Source organism: Festucalex cinctus, chromosome 19 (genome assembly GCF_051991245.1).
Source record: "Festucalex cinctus isolate MCC-2025b chromosome 19, RoL_Fcin_1.0, whole genome shotgun sequence".
In the NCBI taxonomy this organism is placed as follows: Eukaryota; Metazoa; Chordata; class Actinopteri; order Syngnathiformes; family Syngnathidae; genus Festucalex; species Festucalex cinctus.
In genome coordinates this window covers 592,889-617,398 of record NC_135429.1, presented here as the reverse complement: position 1 = coordinate 617,398, position 24,510 = coordinate 592,889, and the positions used below count along the sequence as shown (strand labels likewise).

Here is a 24,510-nt window from a genome sequence, read left to right as displayed (position 1 = left end):
ATCAGGAAAAAAAAAAAAAAAAGATTCCTGCATCCACACAATGACGAGCGCGAGTGAAGAAGCAGACGTCTTTTATTGCATTGAACCAGAAAGTGACATCTTGTTTTTTTTTTTTTTTTTTGCATTTTCTTGCCCCCTCAATCGAGCAGCAGAAAAAGAAAAAAACGACGAGCCTTTGGTGTCTTATAGTCGTCTTTGGGTGTCACATTGAGCGGTGATGACTGTTACTGCATCTTAATGAGCTCTTGTGACCGTCGTCTTCATTTATTACATTTCAGCATGTCAATGTTTTGAGTCGCAAACGTGCTTGCGGAACCAATTCAGCTTGTAAGTCAAGGCACCGCTCTTAAATACATTTCATAGCTCGTGACCAATAATCGGTCGTGCGTCGACGGCAGAGAATCCCGAGATGCCCCCCGAAGCCTCCGGCCCACCGGGGGGCGCTATGCGAACATTTGGCTGGATTGCTGCGTGACGCGGATGAAGGTGGTCCGGCGGCTCAGCTCCTTCAGCTTGGCGGCGCCCACGTACGTGCAGGTGGAGCGCACGCCTCCCAGGACGTCGCGGACGGTGGCCTCCACGTCGCCCCGGTACGGAACCTCCACCGTGCGGCCCTCCGACGCCCTGCGTGGCACCAAAAGATTTCCGCATGATTTTTTTTTTTTTATTTATGATTATTATATTTATTGATATTTATTTTTTGTGTTTATTTATTTCTTATTATTATGATTATTTAATTTTATTTTTTGATCAGTTTTGTCATAGTTTATCGTGGCTTTATAACCTGAGCAATATATCGGTAATCATGGTATCGTCATATCATGGGATGATCGTTATCGTGAGCCTTGTATCGCATTTCGATATTGTATATTGAGGTACCCACAGGTTCCACCTCTAATTTGCATACATAATATAATATGTAGTACATGGTTGATTTGATTATTAGATTAATCAACAAGGTTAGTTGTCTAAGTTCAAACATTTGTCAAATCTAAATATTTACTGTTTTTATGGCCCAAATGCAACATTCTGAAAATATTCCCATTTATATTATCTAATTGCAGCGTAGCAAAAAAAAACAGGTAAAAAATCCATGCCTCAAATCTGAACAGCCAAATTTCAAAAATGTCCAAAAGAAATCCTTGGATCAGTGCGCCCTCCGGTGGACAAAATCAGCAACAACAGTTAATTGTAGTGAGAAGCTGCAAAAAAAGTACTGACTGCCCCCTACAGGTTAAAATTGGAATTAAACTTTGATGTGGACTAGCATTCAACTGAAAGTTCATCTTTTTATTTTATATTTTATTGTATTTTTCTCAATGAATTGAATGTTCATGATTGTATTTACGGGGAATCAAGCGTTAGTTACCTGTACTCGGCCACGCCCCCGACATATTTCTTCATGGCCGTGTCAGAGCTCATCCCGTAGAAGAGTTTGAACTTTTTGCCGTCCCTCTCGATCAAGTCGCCCGAGCACTGGTCGTGTCCCGCCAGCATGCCGCCCATCATCACAAAGTCGGCGCCCGCGCCTTGAACAGTCCAAAAACGTTCAAATGATATTATCAGGTTCACAATTTAAGTCATCAATTTCAAGAGCTAGGTCGTTTGTTTGTTTTTGCGGGCGGCGGCAGATCGGAATGGATCGTGCCGCATCCGCATGTAAACAGATGACGAGAGATCGTCATTCGGAATCATTTCAGTCGGAATGGCGAAAAAGTTTCCATGTGAACCCGGCTACGAGCCCTCGAACGGACTCACCGAAGGCTTTGGCGACATCTCCGGGGCAACTGCAACCGCCATCCTGAGGAAAAACAAACAAACAAAAACCGTTCACATCAGTCAAGCCGCTGCACAGGTTTTTGATGAGGGCTCCCTCTATTGGCCACTGCCGAGCATTACTTGCAACTTGTCCAAGTCGAATGTGATTATCATCGTGTGATAGCAGCGACACTTAAGTTATAATTTGACGTTGTGATACGCAATAATACGCACAGAGATGATGTGTCCTTTGAGTCCGTGGGCCGAGTCGGCGCACTCGATGACGGCGCTCAGTTGAGGGTAACCGACGCCCGTCTTGATCCTCGTCGTGCACACTGACCCTAAAATACACACAAACGAGCACGAACTGAGTCTAAAGTATGAATAATAATTCAATTATTTGCAAAAAGCAACTCTCTGTACGAGATGTTCTGAACCGGTGCACTCCCACCACCAGATGGTGCTGTTGTAACGTGTTGGTGGATACAGTGCAGCGATTTCAACAGCGAACCTGATTTCAGCTGTTGATTAAAATGGCGTCCTCTGAACTGTGCCCATAGCAACAAGTCACGTGAGATTTTTGCCCACCTGGTCCGATGCCCACTTTGATGATGTCAGCCCCGGAGAGGATGAGCTCCTCCACCATCTCCCCCGTCACCACGTTACCGGCCTGCACGCATGCGCAAAGGGAAACAAAAACGGCATGAAAATCCACTCATTTATACTTTTGGAATATTTTTGAAAAAATATGCTTTTTGTGCGTGTGTGTGTGTGTTTACCATAATGGTGTGCGCGGGGAACTTCCCTCGCACCGTCTTGACAAAGTCGACAAAGTGTTCCGAGTATCCGTTGGCGACATCCAGGCAGATGTACTTGAGGGCGGGCACGGCCCGGGCGATGGCGCACAACTTGTCCAGGTCGCCGCTGCCGCTGCCCGAGCTAGCGGCGACATGCTAATAGGGATGTCATAACGATAACGATAAGGGGCAACATCGTGATATTAAAACTGCCACAATATTGTCATCGTCGCCACGTTCACAGATATTTAAAAGCAACACATCTGGTAAGAAAAAACAACTTCGCTTTCCATTTGAGCACCCTCTGGTGGCTACTTTTTAGTGCAATTAATTTTCATTAGGGATGTTTTGGCCCTTTTTATGGTGGTTTGCATTGCTGTTTTGTACAATATTGTGTTGTTGTTGTTTTTTACTATGAGCTCCTTTTTTTTTTTTTTTTTTTTTTTTTTTACAATATTGTGTGTGACCTTTTATAAATATCGTCAACCTCCCCAGAATATCGTGATCATTATCGTATCGGGAGCTTCATATCGTGATAATATCGTATGGTGATGTTTGGATATTGTTACAAAAATGGAATACTGAATTATTTTTCTCATAAAAAACTCACCTCAAAGACCAAGTTTATTATTATTATTATTATTGTTGTTATTATTATTATCATTATTATTATAAAAAGGCTTTACCTCCAAGCACTGTGGGTGATTATCAGCAAAGTTCTTCCATTCGTCCACCGTGTAGTGCTTGTGAATGGCTGTGAAGAGCGTGTGCTGAAACAGGAACAAACAAAAAGTATTTTATATCATTATTAATTTTTTACAATAGTTAGAGGTTCCTTAACTTGTTTTTTTTTAAGTCTTGCGATTCATGTGATCAAAGTTTTATTTATGTATTTATTTATTTATTTATTTATTTATTTTAATTTATGTATTTATTTTTATTTTTTAATTTTAATTTATTTTTTATTTTTATTTATTTTTATTTCCAATGCACATCAATTTTTGCGGTCCTTTAATTTCATTGGCTGCTGTAATGTCCAATTAGGTAGTGGTGGGCGTGGTTATACCAGGAAGTTTGGTTGGGTCACTTGCGATTACTAGTAACAGACGCAAAACCTGAACAAGTTTTGATGAAAATGTTCGCCAAAAGAGTCTTCAGGTTCGTTTTTGGATTCTTTGTAAGGCGATGCAGAGTGAGTACTCATTATATTTATTTATGTATTTTGTTGTTCTCCGACGGAATGTTTGGTGTGGAAAAGCAAAAATGCTAATCCCGATTAGCGACCTAGCATGCTAACGCTAACGCTAACGCTAACGCTTGTGTTTTGATTGTTTCTCGTAGCAAATGTGATTGAAATCCATCAAGCTGACGGACGTGGTCGCACCCAATTGTCGCCATCATCTCTCCATCCAACTGAACATTCGTGAGTAGCAATCCAACACTAATTGCAACTTGTGTGGTTTAGTAAAGTTTGGCTTAATTCTACTTTACTAATTAATTTATTGAGTTTTTTTTTTTTTTTGCTTCCTGAAAAACGCCCAGTTTTAAAAAAGGATGCATGTAAGAAAAAGCCGTCTTTTGTCATTACGCACAATAGCAAAATTATCATGAATTAATTAGGACCAGCTTGTAACGTAAAATGTATTTTATTATGAGGCAAACATGAATATGTTATCTACTGTAAAATTAAACTACCTTGTAAATTAGTTAAGGCATAAAGTTACTGTATACAGTATATAATCTCTGGACATGAAATCAACATTTACAAGCATTGCAAATGTCTGTAGTACATTATTACTTACTTTATATAAATACGAAGAGTACGTAAAAAAAAAAAAAAATTGTTGTTACATTTATCTATTTTGTTTAAATGCTGTATTTACCCAAATGTTTAATTGAAAGTAGAACCAGAAAAGAAAAAAAACAAAACAAACAGAATTTCCTTGTTGTCGGTTTCTTAGTCCTAATTTGTGTATGTGTTAATTTAAAATATACCCCCAAAAAAATGTGTGTACTTTGCTGAGTACTTGGGCCATCTCGAAGGTTCCGGTGGTGTCCATGTTGGCGGCGATGATGGGGATTCCCGAGTACGTCTGCTTTGAGTTGCGGAATGTGAACGTCCTCTGCAGGTCCACCTAGTGTACAAGTAGCATTAGCACACGGTTACAAGCGTGCACACCCACTTCTATCGAGGCATGTGTGTGCGTTCTGAATGAGCCAATCACATTCAACTATTTGCCATTTGCCACTTTAAAGAGCTTCTGATGAACACCAAATCAAATGTTGAAGTACATAACTGAAACCTGGCATTTGCACCTGGGGTGTGTAGACTTTTGTATCCGCTGTATGTGACTTATTCACACCTCTTGACGTTCTATTTGCCGGATTGTGCTCACAACGTGCACGTGTCGCGTTGCTGCCACGTCTGGAATGCGCACGCCTCTATTTTTAAACACCTTTTTTTTTTTTTTGCACAAGTCCAGCCGGACTTGTGTTGCGGCGGTTTGTCCCTCCCGGCAGCACTTGCCAGTCCCACAATTTCAAGCGGCACGCTGTCGTATTCTGTCGCCACGCAAAGATTCGCAAGAGCGAAAGCTTTGGAAATGTGCTACAAACTTTGAGATTTGGGTTCCCGTGAGTTGTCGTGAAAATGTCTCTCTTTTTTTTTTTTTTTTTTTTTTTTTTAAGATGAAAAATATTTATGATGATATGAGACTTTGCACATTTTAGTAAAGTATTTTTGGGCGTTATGTCAATGAGAATTTTTTTTTAATTAAAAAAAATGATATAGTCTCAATACATATTTTAGTAAAATATTTTTAGGCGTTTTAATGAGGATATTTTTTCAAATAAACTAGTGATATAGTCTAAGGGGGAAAAAAATTTGAGATGAAAAAAGTTTTGTTGCAAGAGCAGTAAAAAAAAAAAAAAAAAAAAAAAGCGTAATAACTTGGAGGGGGGAGCCATAATTAAAAAAAAAAAAATTGCTTGTATTTTTTGTAGAGAAACTTTTTTTTTTTTACATGAATAGTTGTATTTTTGTATTGGATTTTACAAGAATAATAATAAAGAATAATAATTTTTTCTAAATGATGAGTCTTCTTCGCCTGAAGACTTGCGTCCATTTCCCCGCCACTTTTATGATTTTTATTTAATTTTTTTTTTCTTCAAAGGCGCTGTGTAGACGGCTGCATCTCCAGTAGCTCTTCCGTTTTTTTAGCTCTTTTAACTTATTTAACGTCTTTTCCTTTTATTTTCTTTGTTCTCTTTTTGTGAAGCGATTGTGTGCTTGCTTCCATATACGATATATCCTATGAATATTTTGACCTTATTGCTGCTGGAAATGTACATTTCCCAGAGGGAGCCATCCCAAAGGGATCAATAAAGTCAAGTCCAAGTCGAAATTATTGCTCAATAAGTCATGACCAGTGGAGCCGTTTTCATGGCTGTATATTAAGTACAAATATCGCGATACTTGCGTACGCGTATGGATAATCTATCGGGAGACACAGTATCACGATTTATCGCGATATTGATATATCGTCACACGCCTTGTTGGCCAGGTGTGCTTTGTTGCTTGTACTTTTATTTACTTGGTTTTTCTCTGCCCTTTGTGCACTCTTTTGCCCTGACTCTTGAAAAATGGCCGTCACAAAACACCGCAATGCAGCAAAAAAAAACAAAAAATCACTGATATAAAATATGATGTGTACGATTGAAAACATTTTTGATGGTGTGAGATGGCGAGTGAGAAGCACTTGTTTGGAGGCTTCGTGTCTTTTGGGTTGGGTTGACTATTTGGCAAGCAGGACTTTGTTGCGGCTAATGAACCAAAAAAAGCTTCCATAAATAAGAATGCAATCAGTGACAAGTGGTTTTCGCCTTTGGAGAAGGTCACGTCGATCTTTGGGGCGGCCATTAAGCGCTCTCATGACGGAACAACAACACGATAGCCGAAGATGTACACAACGTGATGCAGAATCCAAACAAAAAGTGACTTTTGGTGAGGCGTGTTGACTTCCTGGACGTTACCTCGGAGCGACTCTTCAGGCTGCTCCTTTTGGGCCGGAACAGGACATCCTTGAAGTCCAGCTTGAGGTCCGCGTCCACGCGAGGCATCCCGGATGATGATGATGATGATGATGATGATGACGACGATGACGATGATGGTGATGTAATTCCTTTGAGGAAGGCAACTGCTGCAGCTGTGACGGCGGCGGCGGTCCCGTGTCCAAAGTCCAAACCGCCAAATCCGAGCCTCCGGGCTGCCAGTGTATTTATAGCAAAGGGGGGCCCAGCCCTGCCCCGGCCCACATGGCTTTATTTGGGCCTTCACGCCCTACTCCTCCTCCTCCTCCTCCTCCACCCTCTTGCATCTCCTCTTCCTCCAGTGACACACACTTGCTGCAGTGGCGTGTGCTGCAGTGCTAAAGAGCACACCCGGTGTCCGCTCGGAGCATTGCGAGCAAACCGCAAGAGGGACAACTTGGTTGCATCCGGCCGGCACCGGTGGGTTGGATTTGCACGAAATCCGGCACGGCGTTCGTTCGCATGGAAATTGGGAGGGAAAAAAAAAAAAGACGCTATGCTGTGAAATGCACGGCCAGTCAGCCATTTTGGTTTTGAAGATGTCAGTTGGCATCGAAAATGAGTCCGAAAATGTGTTTTTTGTCCGGCACCAGTGCTTCGTGATTGGCACAAAATCCAGCCTGGATGTTCGAAACAACTAAAATTCAAAAACAATTTCGGTCAAAAATAAAATAAAAATGAAAATATTTTTTAAAAAACGGAAATGAACTGAAACTACATTTTATGTTTACAAAACTAACTCAAACCAACTCTAATTGTTGCAAAAATGTCCTTCATTTTTGGTCATTTCAATTTACTGCATGAGCCTTTGGGGGTGATTTTCAATGTGATTTGAAGTCGATTTATTTTGAGATTAACCGGAAAAAGGACGTTTGAAAGTGTGTCACACAGAAGTGACATCATCGAGCAGCAGCCAATAGAAAAGCACCAAAAGATGGCGTCGCTCCCATGACATTTTTAGAAATATTGCGCACAAGTAATACACATTTAAAAAAAACAACTAAAACTAATACTGAAACTAACAAACTAAACTAATAATAATAAAAACAACTACATACATTATGTTCCCCTTTGTCTGTCGATTGGCATGGATTTAAAACAGAGAAGGGCCAAAATATGCCTTGTGAAAAGTAAACTGCACTAAAAAAAAAAATAGCCACCAGAGAGCTAGAACTGTACAAATTTAAATCAACCTTTTTTTTTCACAGATGTGCTGCTTTTTATATTGTGACATGATGATGACAATATCGTGGCAGTTTTAATAACGCAATATCATCATATTGCCGTTGGCGTTACATCCCCGAGTGGTCTCCCGCGTCTTCCCGGGCATTTGGCCCATTTCGTACCGGATGTAAATCTTGACCTGATGGTCAAGTCAAGTTCAAATGAGATTTTACAAGAAGATGGATGACGAATAAACTGTCAAGAATGAAAAGTTATCCCTTTGCGTTTGTGGGCGGAGCTTGGCAGCAAAGTTTGAGCAAACACAAGATGACTTCCAAGTGTTTGGAAAATATTTGCATCCGGCACCAGTTAGTCCGAATTGTCAGCGAATTTCACCTGTCGTTGGAAAGTCGGTCGAACGTACGCCGTGTAGCATTTTGCTTTGAATTTGGATTTTGGCCTTTGCCGGCGGTCGTACTGGATGCAAATCCTCGCCGGGAATTCACCTCATTGCCCTAGAAAAAATCAAACGCCTCGCTTTCACAAACGCATTCTTCCGTTCAGGACAACTGTCAGGTGCCAATACAGGTGTAACCCCTAAAGCCACCAGCAGGTGGCAGCATTCAATGGATATTCTTCAAATATAATGTCAATAATAAACATGAATTTCACATCCTCTTGCCTTGTCAATATTTCATTTATTAAAAAAGAAAAATAGCCCCCTGCATGATTAACAGGTAACCAGTTGAAACCGGACACGCATGGAAATGTGTGTCTGGGATTTAAAACAGCAAATCAGTCATCTTGTTGATAGAAGAGTTAACTTTTAACCTTTTTTATGGCCCTTTTGCATCTTAAATACACAAACAAAATCTTATGCTTTGAATCCAGTGCAAACTACACTATAAAGAGGAAGGAGTAAGTGTCACGATAACCACAAAACAAGAAATGGAACTTGTCATACTATATAGCAATGTGTTGCAAAAATTGCAATTTTGATCGTGGAAATATATATTTTTTTCCTTATGGGGAAAAAAGTAAAAGCCGAGGAAATTACGGTTTTGAATTGTTTGTTGAGCTCAATTGATTTGTGTATGCAGATCATTTTATTTATTTATTTATTTATACTAGCAGTTTAATATTAATTGATCAAAATACTGGAAAAGTCAAATATTTGTCGGAACTTTTTAATATCTTGCATCTGTATCCAAAGTAAATAAATGTATGGGACCCAGGATTGACCCCTGAGGACCTCCACATGACCATATCTTAAGTTTTGTTTTTTGTTTTTTACTTCTTAAAGGGATACTCGACTCATTGAACAATTTTCTGCAGTTGAAAAGTTTATATTTTGTCCACAATGAATTTGATAACTTCCTTATTTTTCATGTACAGTTAATACCTTTAAAAACAAATGTTTTCACCTGATGATGACATCACCTGTGCTGAGGAAGTAGGTAACGGCCAATTATGACTCACCTGTTTTCTGGGTTTGGTCAGTAAACTGAGCCACGATTGGTCGTTACCGGCTTCCTCGGCGCAGGTGATGTCAAAGAAAAAAAATGTTCTGAAAAATAGCCTGTAACATTTCATATGTTATCTATATATCATGTTACGCTATTAACATGTATCGAACTTTAATTAATTCACATTAAATTCATTTGCTGAGATTCTGCTGGTCAGTAAAGTGAGTCATGATTGGTCGTGACCTACTTCCGCAGCACAGGTGATGTCATCAGTCGAAAGGTAGAAAAATGACTTTTTAAAAAGGTATTAATTGTACACGGAAAATAATGAAGTCACCACATTAATTTCAGACAAAATATCAACTTTTTACTTCTGAAAATAGCTCAATGAGTCAAGTATCCCTTTTAAGGGCAGTTGAAAGTTGGCAAGGGGCCCCTCCGCCATTAAAAAAAAAAAAAAAAAGTAGCCTGCAGGGGCCCCATACTGCACTCAAGAGTATTTTGTTGACTTGACACGTAGTAAGCTTGTTCTTCAAAACCTGTCGAGCCGCTTTGAAATATTTCATCTGCTTTCCTCGTGCTGGCAAATGATGTCATTGTTTTCTTTGAATTCATGACACCCATAACGTGTTCAATGCAACAAAGCCAAGTTTGTATTCATAAAAAAACAACTTTATTAATACTTTGTCAAAAGCATCATAATCCTACGGAGAGCATCGAATGCTTCAGAAAACAGAAACAAATCGCTACTTGTGAAAAATTAAAGTCCCTTGCGGCGACTAACTTTCTTCTTCTTAACAGAAAGAAAAAAGAAAGAAAGAAAAAAAAATGTGTTGGAGACGATGACGGTGGTGCTGCTACATTAAGGCCAAAACTAAAAACAGTGATGATGCAGCTTCCTTGCTAAAGTGACAATGTACATTTTTAAATAGTTGACATTTAAATAATAACAATAATAAAAGAAATCAACAAGCAGGCAGGTATTGCACACATCTTCGTACCCTTTCCAAAAGAGTCACTCGAAATGTTCTACGTCGCCAAAGGAGGCTTTGAAAGCAGGGGCGGGCCACCATCTTGATTTTTTAGGGATCCATTTTCGGGGGATGATGCAGATTTGCCTGCCGTTTTGAGCTTTCATCATTTCAACGTAAACTTTGACTTTGAAATGCTCCATTGTGAAGAATTGGGAGTTTTTCCGCGCAGGTCTCAGCTTGCCCACCCTTGCTTTTGTTTTAACTGCAGGTAGTCTTGTTTGCGCTGTCCTTTGGCATGGAGAATCGTCGACATAAAAAGGTGTGCTAAAATGCGGAGTGTCTGGATGCACGTGTTATCCAAGCCTCCTCGTTAGCATGGAAACATGAACTCAAGACCAAACAAAAACACTGTGAAACAAATGTCCAGTTCGTTTAAAAATGTTTGGGAAGCTTTCGAAAAGTAAAACAAATGAAATCAAGCTAAAACGAAAAAGAAGTGGGGGTGGGACGTGTGACGTATCAGCTCAACTGATCGTCGAAATTCAAGGGCTAAAAACATTTGGCAGTTCACGCACAAATACGCACGCTTAAGTGAGGGGGAGTGGCTTGTCCATCAACAGTCCAGGAAACGGAACACGGACCCAAAAAAAAAAAAAAAAAAGTCGTGCTGAGGTAACCCTCACGTGTGCGTGAAGATTTTGTCGTAGTTGTCCCCGCCGCAGTCGTCACGACAGATAGACACGGGGATCCCGCCGCCGCCCACCACTCGGTTGGCCCGCTGGTCGGCCATGGCCAGGTTGAGCAGGCTGGTGCAGGTGGGCAGGTAGACGTGCTGCACGTGCTCCACCTCCGAGCGACACACCGGACACAACTGCCAGGAAACGGCAAAAAGAAAATGTCCAAATATGGTCACTTTGGGGGTTTTTGGGGGCAAATTAATCTTATTGATTACATTTTCATGCAGCGCTTTCTGACAAACATAAATGTCCAAATATGGTCTTTTTTTTTTTTTTAATGGAGCGAGCTGGTAATGTTGAGCAGCTGTATGTATGGAAGTGGGACTTAGACAAAGTTCAATGTCAGTCCCATTGAAAATGAATGGGGAAAAGTTGATATTTAACGTTAAATTGTGCGAGTACTGTAAGTTGTGTGGAATCAGACGATATATAGCCCGGAAGGCGTGAATATTTGAAGCAAGTTGAAATTTGAACGGTGTCAATCTGAAGTATTATGTGCGAGTTGTTTCTTGGCAAAAAAAAAAAAAAAGCGAGGAGAATAAAAATTTGAATAACATTTGTGGGATGTTTTCAGCATTCTGACTAAAACTTTAATTACTTGTAGTCAAAAGACAAGAACGAAAACTAAATTCAAATTTCTTGTCAAAATGAACACTGGCGTCGTTGGATAAGCACCGCTTTCTTTGGTCGTGAATCATGTTGTTACGGAGCGCCCTCGAGCCTCACCTGCAGCTGGTTGGCGCACGTCCGGCAGCACACCAGATGCCCGCAGGGGCAGAAGGCGGCGTTGATCTGCTCCTCGCAGCACAGCATGCACAACAGCGCCTCCTGCAGTTTGTGCAGCCTCTCCTGCAGCGCCCGACTCTGCTGGCAGCTGCCGCAATCGTCGTCGTCGTCCGAGCCGTCCTGGCGACTGGGCGAGCGCGACGGCGGCGAGCGCTCGCCCCCGGAGCGCGACGTCAAATCCACCGCGCCGGCGTTGTAGAGGGCGCGGCGGGCGTGGTCGTAGACTTCCTTGGAGGTGCGGCGGATGTCGAAGACGTACTTCTTGCCCATGTTGATGTTCTCGTTGAGGAAGAGTGATGCCAGGTGGCCTTTGAAGTCGCGGCTGTACTGCATCATCACTGCGTTGGTCACCGTGTCGCACCTTAAGCAGATGCGAAAAAAAAAACACAAAATGCTGAAAATTCACTTTTTATGTCTTGGGCTGCCATTGCACCCAATTCACACCGACTGCGGAACGGACGCGGTGCATTTTCCGTACGACATCCGGGGGTTCACGCTGGAGAATTGAGTTCACACGATAACAACCGTGTATATTAGGGGTGGGAATCTTTGACTGTCTCACGAGTCGATTACGATTTTAGAGTCTGCGATTCAATTCAGAATCAATTTATGATTCAAAATGATTTGATTGACAATTTCTGCCTGCGATTGGCTGGCAACCAGTCCAGGGTGTCCCCCGCCTACTGCCCAAAGCCAGCTGAGCTAGGCTCCAGCACCCCCCCGCGACCCTGAGGAATAAGCGGTCAAGAAAATGGATGGATGATTTCTGCTTCATTTTATAGATGAGCAAATAATTGTCATGATCTACTCCAGTCGAACTTGCTAATGCTAATTAGCGCGTTACTCTCTGCACTTTTATCCCTCAAAAGAACGGCTATTCATACAAAACGCTACAGCAATGTATACAGTGAAGCATCTTAACATTACTCACCATATGCGCTTCCTATGCTGCTGCTGCTGCAAAAAAAAAAAAGTTTTATTTTGAAATATACCGGATTGACCTTGAAGCGAGACGCCCGACTTCCTGTCCGGCTCATGTAATTTCGTCAGCTTCATGAAAATCCGCATGCCGTTCGGGGAAAAAATAAAACGCTTGCAGAAACCTGCCGCATCTGTTCCGCACCACAGACGGTGTGAAGTGACACGCAGACTCAAATGCGGTCTATTCTTGCGACGTCCGTTCCGCAGTCAGTGTGAATTGGGCGTTAGGTGTCTTGTTGACAAAAGTTGCTACATTTGTTGCGAAAAGAGCCGCTTACCGGTAGAAGGCGTGGGTCTCTGTGATGGCTCGGTACAGGCCACTGGCGGCGCGGTTGCTGATCAGCTTGAACATGAGCACCACGCTGTCGTTGTTGTCCTTGGTGACGGTCAGGTACACGGTCTTCCCCGACTGAGTGGCAATCTGGATAACGGGGTAGCTGACCCTGCGCAGAGGAATGAACCACGCGCACGGGGGTGTCAAACTCAAAGCGGACTTCTGGTTTGAACGAGGGTCAGTTGTTGGAACAGGCCTTGGGGTTGGGACGCACCTGTTGATGAGGCTGAAGTCGTCCTTACAGACGGCGATACCTTCGGGTCCGACGCCGATGGCCAGGCGCTGGCCGCTGGCGTCGCGGGCCCAGTGCCACTCCACGCCGTAGTGCTCCAGCGAGGAGACCAGCTGCAGGGCTTGGTACTCCACCGAGGCCTGGCTCAAGCCCTCCAGGGCCTTGTGTCTGGACACGATGCTGCGATGAAAGGTCGGCCGTTATTTATACAATGGAGAACATGACCTTAGTGCAGACGTAGTTTCTGGTCGTTTTGGAGGGATTCGACTGGTTGTGTATGTGCTCTCCCAGAAAGTTTGATGACATTTGTCATAGTTGGTTGAGGGTTTAGGGAGCTGGATTGCAGCAAAACGCATGTGCCGTCACAGACATGACGTCTTGCGTCTTGATTGGTTTACGCTCAGCTCAATTGACCTATTTGGACTTGTTACATATGTGTTATATTCGCCTTTACCTGTTGACGGTGGCAGGACACGGCTCCTCGCCGCAGAGCTCCAAGTACCAGTAGCGGGCCGTGTTTTGGTTGTAGTCGCCGAACTCTGCCTGGGCCAGCAGGGCGCTCAGTTCCTCAGCCTGCTCCGAGCCCATGCGCAGGTGGCCGTTGTGGAGGTCCTCTTTCACATGCGTAAAGAAAATGTGTCTGGTGGAGGAAACGGGAACTGGTTACCGCTAGAAACTTGACATTCCGTATACTACAAGTCTTTGTGTTCGCTATTTTCAAATGTCACCGGCGAAGTCACTGGGAAAACTGGGACATAATGAGGCGGAACTGGCGGGATCGACAATGACTCACTTTCTGTTTTCAATGCCTCAGCAAGAGGGACAATCACAAGTTCCCGTAAAAAAGGGACTGCTGAGAGAGTGGCAGTAAGTCTCGCTGCAGTTGCCGGCAACAATGTTTTGGCCAGCGATTCGTACTTTTTGTCAGAAGACGAACAGTGCCCTGCGGGAGGGAATATATCAGCCCACTCATCTCGATGAAAACGCGGCGGCGTTACGAGGAGAAGCTGTGTTTGTTTGGCGTGAACAACCAACGTGGCGAGAACACGGAGTTCTGGCCCGGCCAAAGAAAACAGCAACTACTCTGAAAAATACACGTTGGCTCGGGGAAGGGGGCGGACCATTGTTTTGTCCACAGAGATGTAAGGAATTCTTCAAGCAGCAGGAGACCAGAACACCCTGACTGATAGTCCTGACATCATCACTCACTCTCTGAACTGAAGTAACCCTGGCCGGCAACTCCTCCTGCAGTTGACCTACGGCACAGTAACCTTAAGAAGGTTGGAACTGTCAATCAGGTTGGGCAGGCCTACCAGTGACTCACATTGGGACACTTTTTCAGTTTTGTATCCGCCACTAAGTTGTATGGACCATTTGCGAGCTGTAAGTTGATCTGACAGTCCTTTCCAGACAGGACCAAGTGACCCACCCATCAGCGATTATTTCTGGGGTGCGGGTAGCGAGTCTCCTCCAGGGTAAAACTTCACAATGGGATCTTGGGTGCCACAACTCTGATAAAGAGTCAGAAACGTGCAAATTCCTGATATCGACTCTCTCATGCCGCATCGGAACCTCACAAAGGACAGCAAGCTGGAAAAAAAAAAAAAGTGTCTTTTGATTGGGGTATGGTACGGAATGGTGCTACTTGAAGGCAACTCGCCCCATCAATGCGCAGCGCTGGGCAATGAATACGATCCAGCAATGTCTCAGCTTTTGGAGGTAGTATCTGAGACAGGACGGAAACAGCGCAAAATGTTTCCAAGATCAAGTTTGACCGTGACAAACCCAACTAAATAGTTTGACATAAACATAGCTCGAGTCTCTTTACGGTCTCTTCCGAGGAGGTGGTCCGTGGGGGACTACAGTAAGTCAGCAGCGCTTCCTTATCCCGTCTTCAGGGACTGATGTAAACATCCGGGGGGTGGCAAATACACTTCGGCTACAAGTGCTGCTCCCGATAAAGCCAGAGCATAACCAGCTGTCGGCGTAGCCCGCCGACCTGCGCGTTGTAGCAAACTCTGCTTTGATATGGTGTCCAACATCCCATTCGTAGACCGCCCGGCTAACCTCCGCACACACGCACAGCAAACACTGCTCCATTGTGTCAGGCGCAGCAGGAGTCATGTGACGCAGCAGCGACCTACCTGATGCAAACAATAGACTGGAGAGCAGCAGGGTTCCAACCTCGGGTTACTAGAGGACAAGCCACCTGCCGGGGTTACTACAGTTTAGGCGGAGCCAGGTTACCGTCGGTCACCGAGCATCAACGGAACCTCGCTTCTTTTTTGACAGGGATTATTTTCTCCATCAACTCAAAATCACATTTACTTTGCGTCCGTTTATGGTTATTGAGCCCTCCCAACACCTGTTTAAACGTACTCAACAGGTACTTGGTGCAGACCTCCGCCAAGGTCAAAAGGACCCAAATTTGGATCAAGTTCAAAATAGTCAAACCTTCATCGAAAAGTTTCTACCACATTTTACTACTGTGCGATGTTCTGTTGCTTCTGTAATCTTACAAAACAAATCTAGAAGAGGTGCGCCAATCACAATTTTCCGGCCCATTCGCCGATCTTTATACCGATTATTATTTATTTTTTTCATTACGGGCAGCATACACCTTCAGTCTTCCAATGTTGTTTTATTGGAAAACAATGAACAATATCGGCAAAATAGTACAAATGGGTTGTTTTAATTGCACATGAAGTCGTTCTCTTAAATAAAATGAAAATCCTATGAGTCATCTCGGCAGCAGAGGACTTTTTCAGACCTCTGAGGAGGGAGATGAGATCGGTGGAAAAGATCGCTTTATTTTTAAGGAATTGGCCGATCACCGAGCTTCCAAAATTAAGGAAACCGGCCGGGCGCTCGACCGGTGACCGAACATCCTGCCGGCGGTCATAAAAATAAAAGTAACCCGCAGCGAGGCCGGTACACAGTCGTTGCGTGGTACCCGCCCGTCTCTCAGCAGGTGCTGCTGTTTGGCTCAGGACAAACATTATTTTTGAAAACAAAACAAAAAAAGAATCAGCAAGGAAGCTGACAGCTCATCCAGTCTGACGTCTCTGGGGCGGAATGCGGGGCAAACTATGAACTCTCCCACAGAAGCGCCACAAAACACAACAAAAACAAAAACTGCCTCTCACGCTGGCAGGAGAAATAAATCAAAACGATCCGTGCTGTAAATAAAACCCGTTAGAGAGTTTGGTCGGCAAAGTTTCCGGGTGACGGCGTGAAACTCCTGCAGGGCGCCGCTGGTGAAAGGCAGGACAGTGTGCAGCTAAAAACATCTCGCGGCACCCGGCGGTTCTTTCTTGTGCGAGCTACCAACATATCTCGGCGGGAAAAACAACAACTGTGCAGCTAGCATGACATCTGTTTTCCAACGGTTTTCGGCAGGCCATTTAACTCATTCACTGGCAGCCATTTTAATTGAAGCAACCCCCTTCGCTCCCAGCTGTTTTACGGAATTTTGACTGATTTTGCAAGACCCACAGATTATTGTGTTCTATTGCTATTAAAACATGGAACCTACCAAATTCCGTTTTACAACAATTAGCATCAGAATATAGCTAAGTTTCATCAATATTCACCTTCCTGGTGAAAACAAAAAGACAAAAAGAGCTTGTTGCAATATGGCCCTTGGCTGATCTCTTATACTCTGCTTCCACCTGCAGGCCGTTTTTGTAATAACTACTATTGCTTTAAGCCACCTCTTCATGTCAGAAGTTGCATCAAAGCCTTCTGTATGCTCTTGCATAAAGAAAAAACATAAAAACATGTAAATACGTTTTTGGGAGTGACGAACAAAGTATTAAAAAACATGTTTACACGTTTTTGGGTTTGAATGACTTAATTAGTCCAAAATTTTTTTAATTAAATGTATCTTCGCTCGTCATCATACGAGTAACATAACATCGCTTGATCAGTGGTTTTGTTTTTTTAAACTTTTCTTAAGATTAGAGCCGTCAAAATTAAATCGACAAGTAATCGATTATCGACTTAATCGGCAAGTATTTTAATAATCGATTAATTGTTTGTCATCTTTTTTTTTTTTTATTAAAATGTCTCCAAATCTTCTGTTTGTTTTTTTTAATCACTATACAGATGCGAAGTATGAAATAAACACAAATCACCAGTTAATAAATAGTAATGGGGGGGGGGGTACACTTTTGTAATACACATGAATACAACATTCAAATTAATCCAATTAGTCGATTGAATAATCAATAGGGATTTAAAAAAAGTCATCCATGTGTTAAAAAGAAGAAAAGCAAAATGTTTGTACAAATTCTTAGGAGGGGACGACCAAACTAAAGGAAAGGAAAGGAAACAAAGTCTTCCCAGTGTGTCTCGCTCTATAAGCACATTGTGCCACTTTGGGGTCTTCCAGCCCGAGTGGGATGGCGAGAACAAAACGTCCCCACACAAAAGTGAAACCCAACACCGCAGCACTCGCTCGCAGCCAATCAGCCGCAAGCGTTTCCGTCCCAACAATGCGGCTTGTGCTGCTTTCCAAATGCCGGCCGGGGGTTACTAGCAGTCAATGAACTCCAGTAAACTCGCTTGGCAGCCTGCACTGAACAAACGGACGGACGGACGTTCTCAACGCATGGCTCTTGCCGCTTTGTGCACAGATGGCAAACAAGTTTCTTTTTTTAAAATATCAATCATGAAAATTATTGATCTTAAATAGGAGTGTGATGATATATTGATATCGCGATAAATGGTGATACTTTGTCTCCCGATGGCTTCTCGATACGCCCACGCAAGTATTGCAATATTTGGAGTGAATATACAGCCACTATAACGGCTCCCATTGTTCATGACTTATTGAGCAATTCCTTGGTGGGCCACTAGGGGGAGCACCTCATAAGAGTGGCAGGGAAATGGACGCAAGTCCTCAGGCGAAGAAGATTCATCAGCTCTCTATTACTATTATATATTTATTATTGTTTTGTTTTTTATTTATATGTTATGCGGTTAAGAAAATGGATTCTAATTATTTATATTTGTTATTTTTATAATATTTAATATACAAATGCATGTTTCAACCGGCTGCCCTGTGGTTCGTTACCAAAAAAAATAAAAAATGGCTCAAGATTTCTCCATAGTTAAACTTTAGCTCGTGGCTAAACAACAAGAAAACTTAAACAAACATAGAAAGGTTAACACATTAAATACTTATTTAAAAAAATAAAATAAAAAATTGAAGCGTGTGCCCATGCCCTGCTGTTGCACCCGGTGCTAACTAAATCAAATATGACTGAGGAAAGGGAGGAATAAATAAATAAACAGCCCCCAGCAGCTGAAGTTTAATGACACAAGTCTGTTTGTTGGTCCACACCACAGAAAAGCAGATTAAACGCAAATAAGATGCTTAACTACAACAACAACAGCATTTGGTTTTTTTTTTTAGAACTTCACCACTGGAAGGTTTCCATGTCCTCACTTCACTTCTTCAACAGACCCTTGAAGTTGAAAGCCCATTTCATGCGTTTAGGGAGCTGGGCTCTTTAAGAAAAAAAAAAAAAAAAAAAGATGGCTGCTGAAGCATGATAAACTAAAGTCTGGCTAATGAAGGAGTGCTAAAAACAACGCAAGATGCTTTTTAACGCATTTGCTCGTTCCATCTTTAAATATTGTCCCAAAGACGTATTTAGATGTTTTTTTTATGCTAGAGCATTTGATGCAGCCTGTCAACTGCAAAGAATTGTTGAATAAATGATAGTTATTATTAGACTATTGGGCATTTTGGCGAATATTGGTATCAACCTTTTTCTCAAAATCTGATGGACACGACAATAAAAAGGTCAATTTAAAGCCATTTAAATCCCAGACAACCATTTATTTAAATTTACAGTTAACTTCATAACAGATACTGCTGACCCTGGGAAACCTCTGCTTTTCTTGTGTTTTGTTTCCCCCTCAGGTATTTATTTCAAGTATTTTTAAATTTTGGGAAAAATATTTCTGGTAGAAAACTAGAGATCTCTGGTATTTACTTGTTTACGTTTCCATTTAACTTTTTTTTTTTTTTAATACTTACTGATAACTTTGGGACCTCTCTGAAAATATATATATATGTTTTTTTTCGAAATTTAAAATGAAGTCTGTTGTTTAAGATTAAAAAAAAAAAAGTCTACATTTTGAAAAATAAAATAAGAGCTGGAGTTTGTATTTTTTTCCCTTTTAGTAAAAACGAAAAATCGGTTTCAAATATCAGCCTCCTTGACTACTAATAATCGGCATCGGTATCGGCCCTGGGGAAAACATAAAATTGGTCTATCTCCAGACTACTACTATTAATAATAATAATAATAATAATAATAAAAAGGTGCCATATGCATGCTGGCATATGTTCCCCACAACGTCAACGGGCGTGTTGGAGGCGAGCCCGTCAGCCGTACGTGACGTAGCTCAACGTCGCCTTACATAATCCGTTGCGTGAGTGCAGCAGGTTACGTAACGCAAATACGGCCTATAAAGAAGGATGAGGATGACGAAGGCAGAACGAGTCTGGAACTTGTCACCTTCTTTTTTTTTTCTTTTTCTTGTTTTGGTTGGTGTCGTTGCAAAACTGCTGAGCTCCGCACCAACATGTTACCCGCTTGTAAACAATGCCACGTGAACGCGCATGCACGGCCCCGTTTTTCCTCATTTTGTTCGTTAATGTTTGCAAAACAGCCGTTGAACATTCCCTACGTGTGCACGCATGGATTCATCCCGGGCGCCTTTTGCATACCAGATTTGTGATGATGAGGCCATCGTGCATGAAGTAGGTCAAGGGTGACGGCTTGAAAAGCAAGACTCCTTGTGCAAAGTCACATTTGAAAAGGAATCAGACTTCAAACAAATGATGGGTTCCAAAAGGCGTCTGCGAATATTGTGAATATTTCATGTCCAATAACAGATAGTGAGTGGAAGATTGGGAAGAAACACGCAAGACCCTCAAAAACTAATGCGCCTTGACAAGCACAATTCCTGACTCAGTGCTTGCGAGTCCCACTTGCATGCGGCTATAAATAGAAACGGGATTTGGACGGAGCACTTTGCACTGCATGGATTGTTTTTGTGGTGAAAAAAAAAAAAAAAAGAATCAAACAGAAGCTGGAGCTAAAGATTGCTCGCTGGGAATAATCGGAGAGAATGGATGAACAATTTTACAAACTAAAATGACGAAATTTATAAAACAGAACTCATAAATTGGATAAATGTAAAAACTTTTTTTTTTTTTTATCACACCGGTTCATCATGTTTTGCCACATCAGCTTCATCGATAGTTTTTCCTGATCATCCAAGTGAACGAGATCAGCCTCACGCAGGGCTGCTTTGCATTTTTTGCTACAAGTGATGTCTTATCGAGTTTAGTTAAAAGAAAATAATAATAATTCTTTGGAAGCATCTTTTGCAGTCACAATCAAACTAGCATAAAAAGAAAAAAAATATTGACTAAAATGAGAAACAATTGGCAAACTAAGTTTTAGTAGGCTTTGTGTGTATTATTATTATTATTATTATCATCATCATAGTTTGGGAATTTTTCATTTTAGTTACTTTTTCATTCGTTTTGAGGTTTGTTTGTTTTTTGAATTTCATGAGTTTTCAAGGTGGTTTTGTTAGTTTCATTTGGAAACCTTTTCAGGCTGAAAATGAAAGGCAAAAAGGAGGATCGCTATTTTTAAAAATGTACAAAAATATTTAAATCAATTCAAATAACTTTGAAAAATATATATTAAACTTAAAATAAAACTTCAATATTCTATTTTTTAAAATGTACAAAAATATTTAAATCAATTCAAATAATTTAAAAATATAAACATAATACAACTTCAGTATTCTATTTGTAAAAATGTACAAAAAATATTTAAATGCCAATTCAAATAACTTTTAAAAAATACACTTAAAACAAAACTTCAGGATTCCATTTTTAAAAATGTACAAATATATTTTAATGTCAATTTAAAAAGTTTAAAAGTGAAAGAATATGCATAGCTTTAAAGTTTGTTTTTTTTAAATTCAAAACCCAATTTTGATCTAAAAAAAAAAAAAAGCTGAAAAAATTTGCACCATTTCATTGAAGAAAATATTTAACTAAATGAATAAAAATTGAGGCATAGCCAAACCAAAACACCTGCATGTTTATTTTGGTCCTGAAGAAGGCTTCTTTGTATTTGCCCGAGCAAAAAATGTGCACAGCGACATCAACTCCCACCACAACAAACGTCCTGCTGGCTTCTGTTGCGACGTCTCCCCGAGTGGCCGCCCCAAAAATGTCAAAGTCACAAAGCCTGAATTGGGGGAGGGGCTTAGTGATAGAGGTTGCAGAAAGTGGGCGGGAGCGTGGGCTGCCATCCAAAGAGCTGCAGCACCACACTGACCTGCAGTAACCCCGGAAGAGCGCACGTTGCGGGTTACTGGAGGGCGTTTCGTGGCGTTGGAGCAAACGAGGATGGCCGATAACTGCATTGTCAATCAAATAAATATCAATAAAGTTGGCTTGCCTCAAGATCACATCACGGATGTCTTCAAAAATCAAATGTTGCTCCCCTTCACCGAAAAGTAGGCCGATCAAAAGTATTCGCTAGCATGCTAGCCTCAGTAACAGGCTAACATCAACGTGAAACTTTTGGTTCCACGTTTGCGTACCAGATGCATTGAAAGACATTTTCGATGAGCAATGGAGGACAATCATTTGGCAAGATGCCACTTTGCCAATGATCAAAATGGAGGAAATAAGTGGAAAAGGTGCGCATGTACCTGGTTTGTTCCTGCAGGACGAGATGAGGCTCCACGAAGAACTTGACGCGCAGCCGCAGTCGGCACGGCGCCACGTTGTCCACCTGCTGGCCGATGCGATTGCGCAGGTTCAGCCACAGGTTCTCGCCTTTGCTGCCCGTCAACTGCAAGCCGAAGTAGTCCACCTCGATGATGCCCAACTTCCTGCACACCTGACACAACCAGCACGCAAAAACAACATCGCAGAAAATGCGTCAGACGCCGACAAGACAAACGACACGTTTTCGCGCACACTCGAAGTCAATGCAATATTGGAAAATATATCAAATCCTATAGCTGACAATTACATTTAAATTAAAAAGTATATGAAATTATTTAATATACTTTTTTTTTTCAAAAAACAATTACAGCATATAAAAAAAAATTATATTGTAGTTCAAGTAGATTAAGGCAAAAGTATACACTCATAATTGTATTATTTATTTATTTTTTTACAGTTGTAATCTGAAAAGTCTTCTTTTTTTTCAGCAAATGTAAACGGAGCGTGCTGTTGGTCTATTGTGGAAAAGTCTGTGTGAGTATTTTTTCTTTGTTTGTCGTTCATACTTTGATATGTGCACCACCGTAAAAAAAAAAATCAAATCCTCAGGCTCAATTGCCCCTTTAAAATTTCATTATTGAATAATAACAGCCCCTTTGCACTATAATATCGGTAAATAGAATTAAACATTATTATTATTATTATTATTGATTTGTGCAGACCCTTTCAAATGTAATTCTTGAAAAATAGTAGCCCCTTGGCACTAGAATACAGGTAAATAAAATGAAATAATATTTATATGTATTATTATTATTTCGAATTTGTGTGGGTATTTTTTGTTTGTTTATACTTTGATGTGCACACTTTAAAATTTCATTCTTGAATAATAGCAGCCCTTTTGCACTAAAACACCAGTAAATAAAATAAATAATAATTATTATTATTGTTGTTGTATGTGGGTATATTTTGTTTATACTTTATGTGCACCACCAAAATAAAATAAAAAATCCCAGCCTCAATCATCACTTTCTTCCAACTTATTTCTGAAATAATAGTAGACCTTCTTGCACTATAATGATCATTTCTCGAAAAAATATTGCTTGTTGACTCTTGTCGTGCAGCCACTCGTGTCTCATAACGTGTAAGCATAATAGTAGATTTGTAATTTTGGCTTTTTGGTTTTTTTTGCACGGGGTGTTCATCCCTTGGGGGTTTCCCTCCGACGTTCCGCCCCTGAGCCCACGCCACGCCCCCCTCCCAGCAGCAGCAGCAGTCGTAGCCGGTGGGCTCCAAATTACATAAACTTGTTGTTCAAACTACTTGCACGGCGTATGCACGACAGGAAACACACAAAAAAGTGAACAGAAGAATTGGATGGAAAAGTGCACTTCAATCAAATAAATGTGAGCGTTCGTGCACGAAAACTTGCGAGTTTGCGGACAGGCTCGTGACGTCACGTCCAGCGCTCGGCGTCGAGAATGAACTCGAGTAACCTTTGAGGTAAGCGGCTTCACTTTTGTTACGTTTATCGCACCCGGAATGTCGAAAACTTCCGACTCGTGCTTGTTGTTTTTCGTGAAGGAGTCCAATTAGGGAGGGACATAAAAAACGAGCGAAATGAACTTTTGTAAATACCCAGACGCCAATTAACGTCACAAGCACGCGTTCGGACTGTGATACAAGTCGAGTTTGGTGGAAAAAAGGATCCGATGAAGAGAAACGGCGTTTTTTTTTTTGTCTCGAACGAAGCTCACCTTATTCAAGCAGTCTTCACCGTTGGCCTTGGCGTCAACTTCCACTTCCATCACCACCGAGTCCGGACGGGTCACGTGGCAAAGCATTTTTTATTTTTATTTTTTGCTTTTCCACTCAAACAGCCACAAAGCAACAACTCAAACAATCCTCCGGCGTTCTCGAACCACCCGACATCGAGTCCCTCTCGTCACTTTCTTTTTGCTTTCTCTCTCTCTCTCCTTCGAGCTGACACGCGATTATATCCGCGAGTGCCGGCCATAAGCCCCACCCCCGCTCGCCGACCGACCAATGGCGTGCATGCTTTCGTTGTAGTAGCCTACCGGCCATTTGGGCCAATCAGAAGTGTCGTTGCGTCGGGGCGCCACGGTGAAGCGTTGATGGCGCCCTCTTCTGGCATTTTCGCTTCCATCAACTCAACCTGCTCCTATTCAAGTCACTTGTAGTTGTTTGCGATACTTCATTTACTTGGTATCGATATCGGATCGATACCAAGTAAATGCAGGCCAGTATCACCGATACCGATATCGTTAGATACTTTGTGAAAATTATTGTATAATTTAAAGAAAACAGTATATAATGAAAAAAATAATATGTATTATAAATAATAAATATAAAATAATAATAATAAAAATTTAAAAAAAAATAATCTAGCGTGTAT

General features: G+C 41.5%; 4 protein-coding genes across 9 annotated transcripts in view; 2 read left to right on the top strand and 2 right to left on the bottom strand.

The window, feature by feature from the left end:
- atxn1a (ataxin 1a) overlaps positions 1-24,510 on the top strand; it is a 67,172-nt gene that overhangs the window by 28,065 nt on the left and 14,597 nt on the right. For all 4 annotated transcript variants that reach the window (XR_013280385.1, XR_013280381.1, XR_013280382.1 and 1 more), the window contains 2 exons: positions 3,897-3,978; positions 22,586-22,631. The gene's annotated coding sequence lies outside the window, so the exon portion shown is untranslated. The remainder of the gene's footprint in view (positions 1-3,896; positions 3,979-22,585; positions 22,632-24,510) is intronic.
- Positions 55-6,927, bottom strand: gmpr (guanosine monophosphate reductase). 2 transcript variants are annotated; one of them, XM_077507725.1, is made up of 9 exons: positions 6,588-6,927; positions 4,583-4,690; positions 3,242-3,325; positions 2,538-2,711; positions 2,347-2,428; positions 1,993-2,099; positions 1,759-1,801; positions 1,370-1,529; positions 55-624 (listed from the first exon to the last, which is right to left on the bottom strand). In XM_077507725.1, the coding sequence occupies exons 1-9, from the start codon at positions 6,672-6,674 to the stop codon at positions 444-446; spliced, it is 1,026 nt and encodes a 341-aa protein (XP_077363851.1). In that variant the 5' UTR covers positions 6,675-6,927; the 3' UTR covers positions 55-443. The 2 variants fall into 2 exon arrangements, with proteins under 2 accessions (XP_077363851.1, XP_077363850.1); XM_077507724.1 differs by having other exon boundaries at positions 4,571-4,690; positions 6,588-6,926.
- Positions 3,592-24,510, top strand: part of LOC144007821 (dysbindin-like) — a 40,409-nt gene continuing 19,490 nt past the window's right edge. Inside the window, exons 1-2 of one of the 2 annotated variants that reach the window (XM_077507726.1) lie at positions 3,592-3,747; positions 3,897-3,978. In XM_077507726.1, the coding sequence (XP_077363852.1) occupies positions 3,741-3,747; positions 3,897-3,978 (89 nt within the window). In that variant the 5' untranslated portion in view covers positions 3,592-3,740. Of the gene's footprint in view, positions 3,748-3,896; positions 3,979-23,390; positions 23,598-24,510 lie in introns of those variants that run through there. The other variant, XM_077507728.1, reaches the window with a different exon arrangement.
- On the bottom strand, positions 9,931-24,080 carry LOC144007819 (E3 ubiquitin-protein ligase MYLIP-A-like). The gene is made up of 7 exons (XM_077507723.1): positions 23,852-24,080; positions 22,079-22,269; positions 13,773-13,958; positions 13,301-13,498; positions 13,031-13,195; positions 11,712-12,132; positions 9,931-11,119 (listed from the first exon to the last, which is right to left on the bottom strand). The coding sequence occupies exons 1-7, from the start codon at positions 23,936-23,938 to the stop codon at positions 10,928-10,930; spliced, it is 1,440 nt and encodes a 479-aa protein (XP_077363849.1). The 5' UTR covers positions 23,939-24,080; the 3' UTR covers positions 9,931-10,927.